This window comes from Rhea americana, unplaced genomic scaffold (genome assembly GCF_003343005.1).
Source record: "Rhea americana isolate MKP2758 unplaced genomic scaffold, rheAme1 scaffold_379, whole genome shotgun sequence".
In the NCBI taxonomy this organism is placed as follows: domain Eukaryota; kingdom Metazoa; phylum Chordata; class Aves; order Rheiformes; family Rheidae; genus Rhea; species Rhea americana.
In genome coordinates, this window is record NW_028186511.1 from 276,935 (window position 1) to 293,756 (window position 16,822).

Consider the following 16,822-nt stretch of genomic DNA (forward strand, 5'->3'; position numbering starts at 1 on the left):
GCTCGGAGTCAGCTATATAAAACAGCGTTTAGCAAAATATTTTTAATCAGTTACTACAGTATAGGAAAACGCAGGAGAATTTTGAGGAGTTTGGCAATGGAAGCTAGCCAGACCGTTCTGTGGCAAAAGGAGCATCCCCGGGGCATGTTAACCCACACCCATGGTCAAATGACTGGGCCCGTGCAAGTGGCTACACCTGGTCTTTGAGTCAGCATCAGCARTGAGCTCAATATGCATACTGTGTGTGTGTATAGTAGATAAAAATCTTTTATAGTGCCCCCCCACAGTGTTCCTCACCATGGACCGTCACTCAGCCATGCCTGGGATTCCCCCACGCCTTTATTTTCTCCATTGGGAAATTGCAGAGGACCCCCTGCTTAGACGCAGAGGTAACAAACGCTCATTATCGACCACAGTGTGCCCTGTGTTTGTGCATCTGTCCTTGCTGGGGGTCCAGGTAGTCTCTGCCTCACCCTTRCAATTGGTGTAGTCAGCAGAAGACACAAATGGCACTGCCATGGCCAAGGAGAGTGAAGGGAGAGGGCGAGAGCCAAGGAGAGGCTGCTTGCCCACATCTGCCAGAATGGCCTCAGACTGAGCAGTGGGGGCTGGTAGTTGTATTGCTTGCCACTCTGGTAGTACCTGAGCACTGGCCAGAGCTGGCACAGGGAGAAAATGTTACCCCAAAGGTGGCTGAATTCTCACTGAGGGCTATGCCCTTCCATGCCACTTCGGGAGCAACTTGAAAGCTAGTCTATGATCAGGATGGCACTGTTGATGGGCATTCAGGCCTTAGGTAATGAGGTATCATCTTTGCAGCAATGAGTAAAAGATCTGGAGAAGGAGAATGGAGATTTACATGATACAGAAGCAGTAGTACAGAAGTTGATTACAACCCAAACTGAAAAGGAGCCAGGAATTAACCCAYACGGTACTGCAATTAGCTTTGTGAGTGGCTAACAAATGCTGTGCATGCTATGATAAAGCCCCAGCTACAGTTGTCCAGGTGAGAGCAATAATAACTAAACCCTCCCAGGACCCAGAGGAGTGGGATAGTAATATTTGGAGTACTTCATCTGTCTTCAAGGTTGAATTTGGATCAGAAGGAGAACTGGCTACTCCCCAGGTCCAACCTCTTGTGCATTTGAAAGAGGAGAGGCAAGTAGATAGGGACACAGACAGGAGCAATCTAGGATATACACCTTCAGGGAATTGCGTGACTTTCTAATTACTTTCCGGCAGGAGCCCAGGGAGCCTTTGTTAGTCTGGTTAGTGAGAGCATGGGATGCAGGTGCTGGATCTCTTACTCTCTTAAGAGAGGAACTGAATTTAATGAGACCCTTATCAACCAATGTTCAAGTACAGTATTACCTTACTCAATTAATTTCCATCAGGAAACGTTGTTGCAGCTCCAACATTATATCAATGGCTGTGAGCCGCTGTGGCAGGTGCTTACCCATCCACAGGTGAATTAGCCACTACAGTGGGAGGATGGTGTACTTTTGAGGAAGGGACCAACGTGTTGCGGCAGCGAGGAGGGGAGCAACTGGGTTAGCAGATGGAGATGGACCAGATAGTGTGGAAAAATGCAGCAGATGAAAACACAAGTATTGAGTCCCTACAGCCATTACTACTGGGCCACCTCATACAAGGAGGACTCTTTTGTATATCTTTTGCTTTGTATTATGTTATATTTTGATTTCATTGCTTTGTAAACTCCCTTGCCCCCATGCCCCATGCCCGTCTGAAGATTGGGGCAGCCTGTAACTGGCTTTCCAATGCAGGGTGGAGTATATGGGAAAACACGGAAGAATGTCGAGGAGATAGGCAATGGAAGCTAGCTAGACTGTTCTGTGAGAAAAAGAGCATCAACAGGGCATGCTGACCCAGAGGTATGGTCACACAGCTGGGCTTGTGCCTGTGTGGTGCTACACCTGGGCTTTGCACCGAAATTACCAATGAGCTCAAACATGTACTGCATTCTGAGTTCTGAATTTCTTGGAGTAGGTGTGGAGGCAACCATAGGAAGGACAAAATATTCACAAATGGAAAATCCAAGCTCTTCCTGGTGCTGACAGCTGGGCTTCTGCCACATGCTCTCCACTGCAAGGGAAGTGGAGTTTTGTTTAACACTGGCAACTTCCTGTGACTTACTGCTTACTGTTCTTATGGAGATGCTGCTGCTGCCAGATTATCTTTCAATCTATGTAAAATCATCACAGACCTTTCAGCAGGTTCTAAGAAATTCTCTATGTTCATAAATAACGTGCTCTCTGTTGCCTGAGCCTACTGCTAGGAATGAGAAACAGTAAGGATCACCTAGATTCTTCACATGGAATGGATTTTGTAGAATAAGTAAAAAACAAAGTCGTATATTTATGAAGGTGGATAGTTGGTCACCATTGGTTGTAGGCCTGTGTTGCGCTGAGTATACACTTTGCTTATACAGTTCGAAGGCTACAAGTGGTCAATAAATGCAGTGTGGCTGGTCACAGCATATGAACATGTTTATTTTTAAGCCTGTGTGATTGATTAGGGTATGAAAATAAAGTTTGGGCCTAGGCCAGTTGTAAGAATTTTCCCATCATGTCTCTCCTAGTTTAGCCAGAGCCTTGGAATATTTCTTAGTTCACTCCAGTGATCATCCTTGTGTCAACCTTTCTTCCTTCAAAGACTGAGAGATCTAGAACCAGGTTTCTGAGAACTCAGCTCTTGCTGGGAAATTCTGCAAGGCAACAGGCTTTTTGATATATCTCCTCCATAGAACATTGATTTGGATTTGTCAGTCTTGTATTTAGAATCATAGAATCACAGAATCAGTAAGGTTGGAAGGGACCTCTGGAGATCATCTAGGCCAACCTCCCTGCTCAGCAGGGTCACCTACAGCATGGTAGACAGGGTTGCATCCAAGCAGGCCTTGAAGATCTCCAGACAAGGAGACTCCACAACCTCTCTGGGCAACCTGTGCCAGTGCTCCATCACTCTCACAGGGAAGAAATTCCCCCTCACAGCCAGGCAGAACTTCCTGTGCTTCAATTTCTGCCCATGGCCTCTTGTCCTGTCACACAGGGCAACTGAAAAGAGTTTGGCTCCATCTGCCTGACATCCTCCCTTCAGGTACTTACAGACATTGGTAAGATCCCTCCTCAGTCTTCTCTTCCCCAGGCTGAAGAGGCCCAGCTCTCACAGCCTTTCCTCATAGGGCAGGTTCTCCAGCCCTCTGATCATCTTTGTAGCCCTATGCTGGACTCTCTCCAGTAGCTCCATGTCTCTCTTGTCCTGGGGAGCCCAGAACTGGACACAGTACTCAAGATGAGGCCTCCCCAGGGCTGAGGAGAGGGGGCACAATCACCTCCCTCAACCTGCTGGCAACACTCTCCCCAATGCACCCCAGGAGACCATTGGCCTTCTTAGCCACAAGGGCACATTGCTGGCTCATTGTCAACCTGTCATCCACCAGCACTCCCAGGTCCTTCTCTGCAGAGCTGCTCTTCACAAGGTCAGACCCCAGCTTGTACTGGTGCCCAGGGTTATTTTTCCCTTGGTGCAGCACTCTGCACTTGCCCTTGTTGAACCTCAGGAGGTTCCTTTCTGCCCAACTCTCCAGCCTGTCTGGGTCTCTCTGAATGGCAGCACAGCCCTCAGCTGTGTCAGCCACTCCTCCCAGCTTGGGATCATCAGCAAACTTGCTGAGGAGGTACTCTGTCCCCTCATCCAGGTCATTGATGAAGAAGTTGAACAGGATGGGACCCAGTCCTGAGCCCTGGGGGATGCCACTAGCCACAGGCCTCCAGCTGGACTCCACACCACTGAAGACGACCCTCTGAGCTCTGCCTTTCAGACAGTTCTCAATACACATCACTGTCCACTCGTCTAACCCACACTTCCTGAGCTTCTCTAGGAGGATGTTATGGGAGACAGTGTCAAAAGCCTTGCTGAAGTCAAGGTACACAACATCCACTGCTCTTCCCTCATCTGCCCAGCCAGCCATGCCATCAGAGAAGGCTATCAGGTTGGTTAAGCAGGATTTCCCCTTGCTGAATCCATGCTGGCTACTCCTGATCACCTTCTTTTCCTCCATATGTCTGGAGATGACATCCAGAATGAGCTGTTCCATCCCCTTTCCAAGGATGGAAGTGAGGCTGACCAGCCTAGAGTGGTCTCGGTCCTCCTTCTTGCCCTTTCTGAAGACTGGAGTGACATTGGCTTTCTTCCAGTCCTCAGACACCTCTCCAGTTCTCCAGGACCTTTCAAAGATGACGGGGAGCGGCCTGGCAACAACATCCGCCAGCTCCCTCAGTACCCGTGGGTGCATCCCATCTGGTCCCATGGATTTCTGGACGTCTAGCCTGCCCAGAAGGTCTCTAATCCTATCCTCAACTATCCTTTAGTTAATTGCCTAGTTGCCCATTAACTCTCTTAGACATTTACCTCTTTTGATATTTATGTGGATTAAGACTATAGCTAAAGCAAGAATACTGTCTCATCTTGTGGGCTCCAGAAATATGTTTTCCAGTAGCAGTCTCACATCTGTATCATCAAACTCTTAACGTACAAGCTAGTATGTTTTACTATACAAATTACTTTTTCAACCAGATGCATACCACTTTTGACCTGCAAGTAATAGTTTAGGAAAGAAAATGTTGTCCATCAGACACTTTTACTAGTTCATATGTGGGTAACAGAAATTTCAAATTATTAAATTTTCTTAGATTTTCTTAGATTTTATCATTGATTTTCATTTTATACTCAATTTCCTTTTCTTAGGTACTTTAATATGCTGATATAGTTACTATTATATATGTTATATTCTGAGGGTTGCATCTAAATAGATTCAACTATGTAGTGATTTGATCTCTGAACTTTTGCTAAATTTTATAGAATAATTTATTTATAGAAACATTTCCCTATCAACGCAGCTTGCTCAGCTTTCCTTGTGTCAGTCATAACTAAGTATAATTATAACCTAGGTTTTATCATCATCCCATCACTATTCTGTAATGCTTGTTATATTAAAATTCTCCCCCATTGCAATGTAAAACATGGCCCTTTGTAAAAAATCATGCAATTGTATACAGGAGTCTTGTTCTGACATTTTAGTGATATTTCTGGCTTCATGCATATATTTTTCTTGCTGTGTTCCACTTCAGTTGAAACTGTCACTATTCTTTATTAGAAACACAGACATCAGTGTATTATTATCAAATATTAACAGATATCCTTATCTCATATTTGTATGCCTCAGTTCAGCCCAAATTTCCCCTAATATTTGAGATATACAGGCTGTAGAATTTATGTACTAGTGTTGTGCCTTCATTTTGCAGGCAGTGAAATCGGCCGTCTCATAGTAAGATATTTGCACAAATTTTAATTTTTTCTCTGCTTTGAATTTCAGAAGTCTTCTTTGTCTAATTGGACAAGTGCATGGAAATGGAAGTATGTCAGAGGAAACTACCTCTGAGAACTAAAACACAATATTCCTATTTAGCAATATAAATTTAGCTTCCTGAAATTTTTTCCTGTACCTCCCTAAACATTTGCAAGAACTCACTTCAAAAACAGAGTTTTAAATAGTATATAAACATGCAGAAGATTTTAATAATGTGTAAGACAAAATTTCAACTGTATATTTTAATAGGAGAAATAAAACAGATTTTATTAATATTATATAAACTTTAAAAGGGCCTATTTTTTCCATTAAATTTCTACTAATGAACATACATTATAAATTTCTTTGCTATCAAATATTCACAAGAGTATTCCTAAATAAATCACTAGCAAGTACTACAATATTAATATCTAAAAAACATGCACCATAAACATCAAACTACCAACATAAAAACTTAACATAAAAATATTTCAAYAGTTTTCAGGCAGACTGATTTATTCTGAAGACTAATAAAGGAATCCAGTAAGTCATTTTAGATATGGATGAAGCTGTTTGGGCCTAGCTTTTCTTGATAGCCCAATCCTGATTGGGCCTCTGCATGTTTTCAGAGGCTGTACTCTTATAAGTTCACGTGACAAAAAGTATCCTGTATGTAAAAGAAATAAAAAATGAAAGTAAAATTAGAATAATGTATGATATATACTAGAATTACATACTGCCAAGACATGCCAATCAAATTAAACTGCAACTTCTCAGACCTTGACTACATCCACTCCTATGTCCAACTGTAGAATGTCTATCACATTATTTTAAGTTGAAGTTTTAATAATAACAATTGTGTCACACTTAAAGATTCCATCTAGTTAGAAAAGATCCTCAACCTAATTATGTAGATTTCCTAACAGATTAGGAAAGGTAGGTAAATCCATACAAAATATCTCTCATATGAGGAGAGTTTAGCCTGGAGAAGAGAAGGTTCAGGCAGATCTTAAAAATGTGTATAAATATCTGATGGGAGGGCATCAAGAGGCTCTTCTCAGTGGTGCCCAGTGACAGAACAAGATGCAATAGGCACAAAATGAAATACAGAAAATTCCACTTGAAAATAAGGATACACTCCTTCACTGTGAGGGTGGTTGAACACTGGATAGTTGCCCAGAGAAGTTGTGCAGTCTCTATCCTTGAAGCTATTCAAAATTTGACTGGATGTGGTCCTCAGCAACCTGCTCTAGCTGTCCCTGTTTGGGCAGGGAGATTTGACTCCCCTCTAATCTCCACAGGTCCCTTCCAACCCCAGCTATTCTGTGAGTCTGTGTAGCATTCTGAGGAAGAAGGGACATACTGAGCATAATAGCATGTTGTAGTACTTAACACTATTCTGAGGGATTTAAATGTGTAACTCCATATCAGAGTTGGGCATCTCTTCACTGGTGATAATAATCACGATTCTCCTCCTAGTGCCAAGCATTTTTCAGAAAGTATTACAGGAGGATGTGGTAGCATTCATTTTATGTTCCATAGTTTAACCACTAAAGTATACACCATGTAGGAAACTGGAGCATGATTCAGTTATCCTTTAGAAGCTGTTCTGTTTTGCATAAAATAATAACTCACTGGGGAAGAATGAAGGACTATGACCTTGTAAACTAGAGATCAGGACAATGAGTCATGTGGAAGAACTAATAAGCACACAACAAGGAAGGCTTTACATTTCTCAAGACCCTTTCCAGCTCTATTTTCTGTGCTTCCATAAAATGATGAAGCACTCAGCAAATAGCTAAGATATTAAATAGTGAGTCCATCAGAGCCTTAGGCACTCAATTAGGACCCTACTAAAGGAAGAAATAATACTTCTAAACCTTTCACCAAAATTTTAAATGATGGCATGAGAAAAACTCAAAACTGCATCCATAAGTGAATGACGATACTGCTGCTGTCTTTCATAAAACTCCCAGAGGTCAGTTGGAAGAGGAACTGCATTTTCTGGAAGTCCATCAAGTAGTGTGGGCTTATATCTAGCATCATAGTTAGTCATGCTGAATTGTAAAACTGCTGAAGAACAAATCTTGCACCACCACGGTGCTCATAATATCTCCTTTCCAATATAGCCATAGGTTTTTGAGGCCACAGTCACCTCAAGTAATGAAACAGTGGGATATAAACAGGTATCAACTATGTACTGCCCAATCTTTTTTCTAGATATGGGAGTAATAGGCCAGATTATGCCACAGAGTTCTGGTAGYAGTTCAACTGGCTAAATTAAGAGGGTTGGACTGTAGTGGAAATGGAGTGATCACATCCAAAGTAACCAATCTAAACTATGTAAGAGCAGATGTGATGGCTCAGAATCCTGTTGAAAAATAGAGGAAGGAGATAGCCATATTCAGCAGAACTTCTGATATTAACTTCTTCCAGCACAGTAACTATAGCCCTCCCTCTGACAAAAAACAAATAAATCCTTCCTCCAGAATGATCTCTGTGGCAATGTTTAATATAAATGAAGAAGAATTCTCTCTGCCAACCATGGATAGGAGTGGACAGGAAAGATGTGAAGTATCTCAGGGAAAGAAGACACCCAGTAGTTCCATACTTACTRCTAATAAATGATCCAATTGAAAATGATGACATAGGGAATATTAATATTTTTTTCTTCTTCCACTGGTAGTGGTCACATGTTGATTCTGACAAAGCTCTGGAAATAAGGTATAGACTCTTGCCCTAGAACCTTTGTTACAGGATAAAAGAGATGTTCCTTAGCAGTCAAAGGATCATGGGGAAAAGGAAGTTGGTTATTGCTAAGGTTTGCTTCCAAACATTTCTGCAGAAGCTCAGATTGGAATTTGAAAGAGACTAGGAAGCGGTGTGAAGGAAATAATTGCTGCTAATGGAAATGAAGAAGATGCACATCTTTCTTTGCCAATCGCCTTCTGGCCCAAAACAGAGGAAGAAGAAAGCTGATCCAAGTTTAGTCATTTTTTGATTCTCTACAGGACCCAAAATAACCTATCTAGAAAGCTTTAACACTATCTGAACGAAACTTGAAAGAAGATTGTAATATCAACCACTATGTGCTTTTATACACAATACAGCATCTGGAATTTGAATTTTCACTAAACAATAACAACACCTACTGCAAGAGTCAGAGACTAGAATCAACCTGCCACAAAAAAGGCAGGTATGGAAACATCACTTTTGGAGACACCATAACTGTTTGACCATAATTCACAAACTCATTCAGAAATACAACTTCTGTGCTTTTTTTGAAATGAAAGTTGTTAGTTTAGTAAAAATTTTATCTGTGTAAAACTTTAGGTAATAGATCCTACAGCATTCCTAATGGGTTAGRATGATACAGAAAAAAATCTGCAATTGTCTCCTCATTGGAAAAAAATTCCTGCACTGGAAAAAAATAAATCTGTGAGGAAAAAAAACACTCTTTAAAACTACAATAGGAAATGATGCAGAAAGGAGGATTTACTGATGGCTATGGGAGTAGAGCGAGAATAGCAGTAAGCTTCATATTGTTCTTATTTATAATAAGGTTTTTCAAAATAGTGGTAGAATAGTATTCTTTATAATATTTTTACATTTTGTATACAACGTATTATCAGAAGATGACACATTTTTGATCAAAAAAAGAACTCCAGAGTTCATCTGTATACATACAAGATTTTCAGTCCTATTTCATTGAATGGTCTGAATGAAGGAAAAAACTTGAGCAACAATTCTGAGATTACTGAAGTATGCATCAGTTTAAGGGGTGCAATGGGAAATAAAAGTGAAAATACCTGTACATGATTGGACTTACTGAGACACAAGTTATCTATAGCCTTTTGCTTAAAGTATTTTATCATTTCACTTCAGAATATAATAATAGACTTATTTTGCAACATATTTCCAAGTGCTGGAGAAGTCACAATAGCACACAAGCATGCTTTTGAAATTCTAACAAATCTATTGGCTATATCCTTCTGAATTTCCTTCTATAATGTTTCCAAGAGAGCTCTTCAAAGAAAAGTATGTGAAATCATGGTTTCCTTGCACTATATCTTGGCTGTATCAAAATGATTGGAGGCTCAGAGAAGTTTTTTTCCAAAAGACTCCAAAACAAACAGAAAAGTCATATTGTTAAAGTTCTTACCCTCTATCCATAGAATAATAAAAGCTCATTGGCGTGAACTGTTCTGTGATAAAGACAGGATAGCTTTCTAGTAACTTTTATGTAAAATGCAATGGCTATGATAGAGAAAATCAAATGGGGAAGAAACAAATACAAATGTTTCAAACATAAGTTTATTAGTACTGGTATTTGTGTGTAACAGAAAAATATTATTCTTACCTCCCTCTTTCTGTAAATTATAACTTTGTTCCTTCATAAGTGAACAGGGTAAAAAAGCAGGGTCCCATGTATATGACTTCTTATCAAGTGAATCAAAATAGCCTTAAAAGAGAAGCATAAATACATTTATGTTTTTAACTAATTTGTATAAACTAGTGATTAGGTTTGGTTAATCTATTAATTTGTGGTTCTTGCTAATGTGGGTAAAATATGTATCAGCATGTTACAGTGAATAGTAATGAAGATACAAAGTCTCACCCTCAGAGAGACTTCTCAAAAGCTATCTATATATGTCATGAAGGGGGTTTTTATGTAGATATAATGATTTCATCTTTTAACATCTGATGATATACTGTTTGTTCCATTGGCTCCATTGGATCTTTTTATTCCAGAGTTAGGCAGAAAAGTGATCACTTAGTGAACAATTTATCCAATGTATCTAGTCAGGTTTTCATTCTTCATTGCACAGCATTCAGATGTAACTTGCAGCCCCTTCTGCAGTTAAAATTCTGTGAACAGACTTCCCTCATGGGCTTTGCTGTGACACTTTTCTAATTGCTTCATGAACATTAATTACCTTCAAAAAAATCCCAGCAAAATKTATTTTATGGAGTTGGAGCCAAGTCCCTGAGAAATTAATTGCAGATGTCAGATTTGAGATAGTTGCATTTCTTTTCTCAAGAATTTACCAAATATGTAAAGCATATCTCTTATTAATATCATTTGCAGCTGTAAAAACTCACTGCTTTTGCAGACTGAATTTCAAATACAAAATCTGAACACACACTGTTTGAAAAGTGTCTGAATATCTACCTATTACAGGAACTACTAGTAAGAAATGGTATAGCATTCAACTGGTTTTCTTCTTGGTGCCCTTTCCTTACTCATTATATACCTCTTGCTTCTGGGACAAATAAAGCAGAGGACCTAGAGATTACAAAGCAGATTTCTCAAATACTGCCTTAAGAGGGGATTTTTTCTTTCCTTTTTTTAAACAATATCTAAAATTTAAACAGATATAGTATTGCCCAGCTTTTGTGGGTTCCTGGCTTGTGGCCTGGAAGTGAGAATCATAAATGAGCTACGCATGCTCCCTTTTCATCGGGACTTTTCAAGGAACTGCTCAGAACTGCACCATGGAAAAGATTAAGTGTAGAGTATGCTTAAAAACTTACTGCCTCTTACTGAGCTTGAGATCCTTAGTGTAGCAAACTGCTTTCATCCATTTGAGATCTATGTCCCAGAATTAACTTCTGAGGACAGATAACTAGTACTTGTTTTGCAGAAATAAGCAAGAATCACAAATGAAAAGTTAGTAGTGCATACTGTTTATGCACATACACGCGTCTCTGTTCAGCCATTACTTGAACTTGTGTTAAACTCTCCATTTTCTCAATGCAATGTTCTTTAAATAGAACATCCTAGTATCAGTGTCAGATGCAAGCACATGTAAATAAAGATTGTAAGGTTAGCTCTTGTGCTTATTTCCATGTTTTAAATCAGAGATTTAACAGGTTACTGCTACCATTGATCACCTAACTCCAAAATTAGTTTTTGTGAGTATTCTACCCCTCACTTCTATCATCTCTCATTGGAAGCCCAGAAAAAAACAGCCTTCTGCTTACTACACAAAATTGCTTTTAGAATGGTGATGTTGATTTTTGTAACACTGTAAAAGTTTTCTCTAGAACACATTGGTTGTATGGAAACAGTGACATTCTTTCTGAACACTATTCTTAGCCTCTATTCACTGATTCTGTTCTCTCTGTAAATGTGCCTATCTTACTAAGTATGTGACTGTTTTATCATTTTCAGGGCTTGTAACAGTGAGGTCCAAGACAAAAGAAATAATCTAATGGAATTTGCATTGAGATCATTTTGAGCAATCTTGAGATTGAATTCCAAGCTATAGCTGCTACATTCATAGTGTATTGATACTAAGAACAGTAGTAGTAGTAGTAGTAGTAGTAGTAATAGTAGTAGTGCAGTTGTTTTGCATTTGGTTGCTCATAGGGAAGTAGCTTTTGTCCCATACACTTTGCACAATTCAGTGGATAAAAACAATCTACAATGCTTGGACTGTTGTCTTTCTAAACTCAGCTACTGTTCTGGAATTATTTGAATTCAGAAGTACACCTTTACAGCAAAACAAATATTTGCCCCAAATTTTATATTTATTAACATATTAGGCAGTAACTCCATGTGCTTACCTTCTGCAGTAGGTGAATGGAGAAATTCTTCACTTGATCGTCTTGAAATACAATATTCATTAGATACTTTCTGATCACCATTTCCACTTGATATTTTTTCTTTTAATGAACTTTGGTTAATGGCAATTATGCTTTGCCCTTCTATACTATCACAAATTGGAAAGGAAATACTTACTTCCTTTTGAGAAACATTTTTCACATTTTCATCTATTCCCTCAGAATTATTTAATTCAAAATAACTGTTATGTGAGTTTGTTTCCACACTGGACAAATTGTTTTCATTTCCCTTACTAACTTCATGAAACATATGTAGCTCTTCTAATACTAAATCAAATTTTCTCTTCAGTTCAAATTCATAGCTAATTTTACTTTCTGAAGGTAAATACTCATCTTTTACATCTTCAAGGCATCTATTATTCATTATGGAAAAATGTACTTTTAACTTCTCTTCTACAGCAATGAATATTTCAGATCCATCATCTGAATATGACATAATCAAGTCATCCATTACAGTCTCACATTGATTTTCATTAGTTACATGCATTTGTTCATCACTTATCTCTTCCTGTTCTTTTACATATTCAAGTTTTTGTTTCAAAGTTGCTGGCTCTAAATTGAATGTGTTAGTTGTCTGAGTTTGTCCATGTAACGAAAAATGCTCTATTTCTTCAGCCTCTCTTTGCAAATATACATCTGTCAGAGTAGGACTTCTTGCAGCTGGATATTGCATAGTGTGATTTTTTTCATACTGTTTTTGTTTCTCTGCACTTAAGGAACTCCTGCAATGTCCATCTTCACTTATTACTGCATCTTTATTGACAAAAGAACTACCACCTAAAGGTGAAGTGACATACTGATAACCGCTTAAGAGGCTTGGAGATATATTTGCAGAATTTAAAAAAGTATCTGGATAGGTTTTGTCATTTGCTAAATGTGGGCTATATCCATCCATTTTTTTGCAACATTCAGGTTGGTTTATTTGGTTATTGTGTAACAGGAGAGAATTACACTTTTCCACAGTTGTTTTTGATTGTTCAGATAGAATTAAAACACCATGTAATTTAGCAGGCAAATTATGAACATTTTCTGAAGTAGTGACTGTGTTTTCTTCACTGTATTTTTCTTTGACAGAATTATCTTGTTTTACAAGTAGGATCTGGTCCAAGTCTTCAGAATCAGTACTAAGGGGAATTTTTTTATGTGTATCAAAAATAGAAAAATAATTTTTAGAAAGAAAATTATGACAATTCTCTTGCAACTCTCTAGACTTAACACACTCTCTTTTAGCAGGATTTATATAATTAGAAGAACTCAAACCTTCTTTCATGGTATATGTAACATCAATTACGGACTTTATACAATTTCTACATCCAGTAGTTTTGTGCCTTTTATTTTCATTTAAAACAAAAGAGAAAGTTTTAAGTCCTTTTCCATGCAAAACACTATTACATCTTTTACTTAGCTTCTCATGTTTTACTCTGGTTAGCAATATTTGCTGATTTGAACATTTACTATTTAACTTTTCAAATTTCATCTGTGAACTGGCAAGCAAATAATTAAAAAATCTAAGATTTGTTCCTGTCAGATACTCTATTTTTCTGATATTGGTGTAATACATCTTCCCTAACGAAGAATAATCAGAATTGCCCTCTGGTAACATTAGGCATTTAGCCACTAAAAGTTGCTTTTTCATATCCTTTTTGTCACTGAGAAATGCAGAACAGGTGCTAATAAATCCTTTATTCCCTCTGCATAAGAGGCTCTGCTTTCTGACATATCTTCCCAAAGGTAATCCACTTTTTTGTTTACAAAAGGTTTCTTTGTGTAAGAAAGAGGATTTCTTTTCTTTACCTAATAATCTAGAAAAATCTGTTTTCTGGCATTCATTATGTAATTCAAAACAAGTATTTTCTAGTAGTTTAGGTTTTATGATGCATGGGTAAATTTCATATTTTTTATGAAAATCTGTATTTTGCCTTAAACTGTTATCTATGCATGAGTTTAACTGAATTGGCTTTTTGCCACATAAAGGATGTTTCTCCACTTGCATATACTCTCCTTCAGCTGGTAATAAATTATTCTTGTTGATAAAAAAGGAAGCAAAAACTGTCTTCAGTATTTTCATGTTCTGATGATTTGAAATAATAGCTAGCAAACAAATGCATACGTTACTGTTGTGACTCTTACTACTATTGCTTTTTACTAATTCCTGAGTATAATATTGCTGTTTTAATCGTTCACAAAAATGAAGACAATATAAAATACCATCTTCATGATATATGGGCATATCTTTATATAAAGATTCAGTCCATGGCCCGAACCTTCCAAATAATGTGTTCTGAAGTGAGAAATTTATTTTAAACCATTCCCTTCTCCTCAATATAGTGAAACTCACTTTTGTAGCTGGAAAACTCTGCACAATAATGTGAGGAAAACTTCTTTCAAATGTAATGTTTTTAGTTAAAAATCTTTTGAAATCAAGTACTTTTGTTGTCAAGAGTTTTGATTCTGCTTCATGCAAACAAATACTACTGTTAGAATTATAAACATCACAGACTATGTTTAAGTTATTTTTCTCTAATGCTTCTGATATTACTGGAATACTTTCCTGCATATGAAATACCGTCACATTCTGTTTATTCCTGCTCCTCCTTGTTCTTTCCAAAATATCACTATAGCTTATATGTTTCTCATACTGAAGTTTTTCAGTAATAATGTAAATGGGAACCTTTGATTTGTGGTCATCATCACCACCTGAGTTTTCCAGCATTTTGTCTTTGACATCATTCTTAACAAATGTTTGAGTACATTCAGTATGAGTGCTATTGCCTCTGAAATAAGCTAGAGATTCTCGTGCTCTTTCTGCCTGTTTGCTAATTGGTTGGTAACTCTTTTCTTTAAGTTCAGAAGCAGCAGATGAGGCTTTTACAGTACTTTTATCACTCTGCAATTGCTGTTCCTCTATCCCACATATTTTGTGTACACAGTTTATTGGTTTAGCTTGCATCAAAGACGGTTGATTTTTAAAATTCTTCTTTTGCAACTCCTTCAAGCTAGTTGATTGCATTTTATTATTTAATTTATTTGAAATACTAGGAAATTGAAATGTGTTCTCTTTCATTAAAAAATTAGGAATTTCTAGTGGTTGTATACTTTTAAAAGGTTTTAACGTAGGGATTATATAGGAGGAATAAATTTTTTCTTTATTTTCTCTTTCCATAGTTTCACTATCATTACTAGAACAATCTTTATCTTGTGTAGTACATGCTTTTTTCTCATTTTCTATGTGTGAAAATATAGAACTAGTGCCACACAGAAATGGAACCTGCAAAAGCTGGTATTGTCTCCACTTTTTATCAGAGACAGACTTATGACTTAACATTTCCATTTCAAACAAATCTCTGTTTAAGGATGTAACTGAAGAAAAGTGTTTAAGTTCATTATCACCATTTCTTTCATTATTTTGTTCTATATTGCTGTTCTGCTGCATCTGGGATGGGTTTATTGCATGGAAATTTTTACATGTTTTAGTAATAGTCCACACATTGTGTAGTTCTGTTTCAAAAGACTGTCCATGTCCATTCAATGAAGTGTCACAATTTACAGTATTTTGATCTTCATTTTCAGGATTCCTTTTTTTGGAGGACAATTTGTCTTCTAATACGCTACACTGTAATTTTTCACCATTCCAAGTTTGAAAATGGAAAAATTCTCTCATACAATTTTTTCTTTTTCTATCACAAGTTTCCTTTTCTAATAGCCAATCATTTTGTCTTTCTGTAAAATATGTAGGCTCAGTTGGTGACGTTTTATATCTGTTCACAGACTGTACACTTTGTTCTAACTTTTGCTGCTCCTCTCTCTCCATGTTTTTATGATTGCTTTCTATTTTAACTCGCTTTGGATTTGGGTAGCGTTCAGTTTCATCTGATGATGCAGATAAAAATCTTTCAGAACACATACTTTCCATGCTCACAAAAATAAAGTCTGTATTTGCTGTGACAGTCCTAAAAGTTAAAGAAACATTAAAGTATTAGACATAAATGGCTTTTTAATGATTTCTAGAATGTTTCAGAACACAAAGTTAATAATTCTATCATATATACATGCTACCATATTGATATTTGCTCTGTATACAAAATAGGCCTGAGATGAAGACAGGATCACTAAGCAGCATTTAAAATCAAGATCTAAAATTTAAGATAGAAGCCACTTACTGCAGTTGCAGATGTATGTAAATTTAAAGTGGGTGATGATAATTTCACTGTGTCAACAGGAGGTAAATTGAAGAGATTGACTACACTATTATTTGTCACATGGTATTTTTGCCAAGAATGAGTACTCAGAACAAGTATCAAGAAAATGACCACTGATCACCCGAATCTGGGGAGCAGGCCCTTTAAAGCGGTTAAAGCTTAAAAAAAAAAAAAAAAAAAAAAAAAAGCACCAGTTAGTCATCATGTCTATGTCTTCATTATGTGATAATTTGTATCATGGAACTTTAAGCCAGTTCATCATTAAAAAAATAGGTACTGTAAAACACTGTATCTGATTATATCTTGACGTACAAAGAAACAAACTGCGGTAGAAGTCTATTATCTAGAATAATAAATAGCTTAGTGTACATAACATTAACTGCATGACTCCTCCAGAAAAAAGAAGTCAGTACCCTCATTTAACAACCTACCTACCTAACACGTGGAGCATTATTCGAGCAAAATGAAGTTTTATATACTCACTGAGGGAATTTTACTATTTCGTTAAAAGCAAATGATTTTTTTCATTAAATATAAAGGAGCTGTTCTTCAAATGTCAGCAACTTCTCACCGCCACCATGTAAGCAAGCAGTAAACACTTGCAACGGACTAAATCGCCAGCATCTCC

The 16,822-nt window shown here is 37.5% G+C and overlaps 1 protein-coding gene and 1 pseudogene across 1 annotated transcript; one reads left to right on the plus strand and one right to left on the minus strand.

Annotated features, from left to right (window-relative positions):
* The first annotated feature begins 298 nt into the window (after nucleotides 1-298).
* LOC146591288 (uncharacterized) lies at nucleotides 299-1,599 on the plus strand (annotated as a pseudogene).
* A 4,317-nt stretch (nucleotides 1,600-5,916) lies between these two features.
* RAD51AP2 (RAD51 associated protein 2) lies at nucleotides 5,917-15,941 on the minus strand. Its single transcript, XM_085313136.1, has 3 exons — nucleotides 11,939-15,941; nucleotides 9,729-9,830; nucleotides 5,917-6,035 (listed from the first exon to the last, which is right to left on the minus strand). Exons 1-3 carry the CDS (start codon nucleotides 15,906-15,908, stop codon nucleotides 5,917-5,919), a joined length of 4,191 nt encoding a protein of 1,396 aa, XP_085169262.1. The 5' UTR covers nucleotides 15,909-15,941.
* Nucleotides 15,942-16,822: the final 881 nt, after the last annotated feature.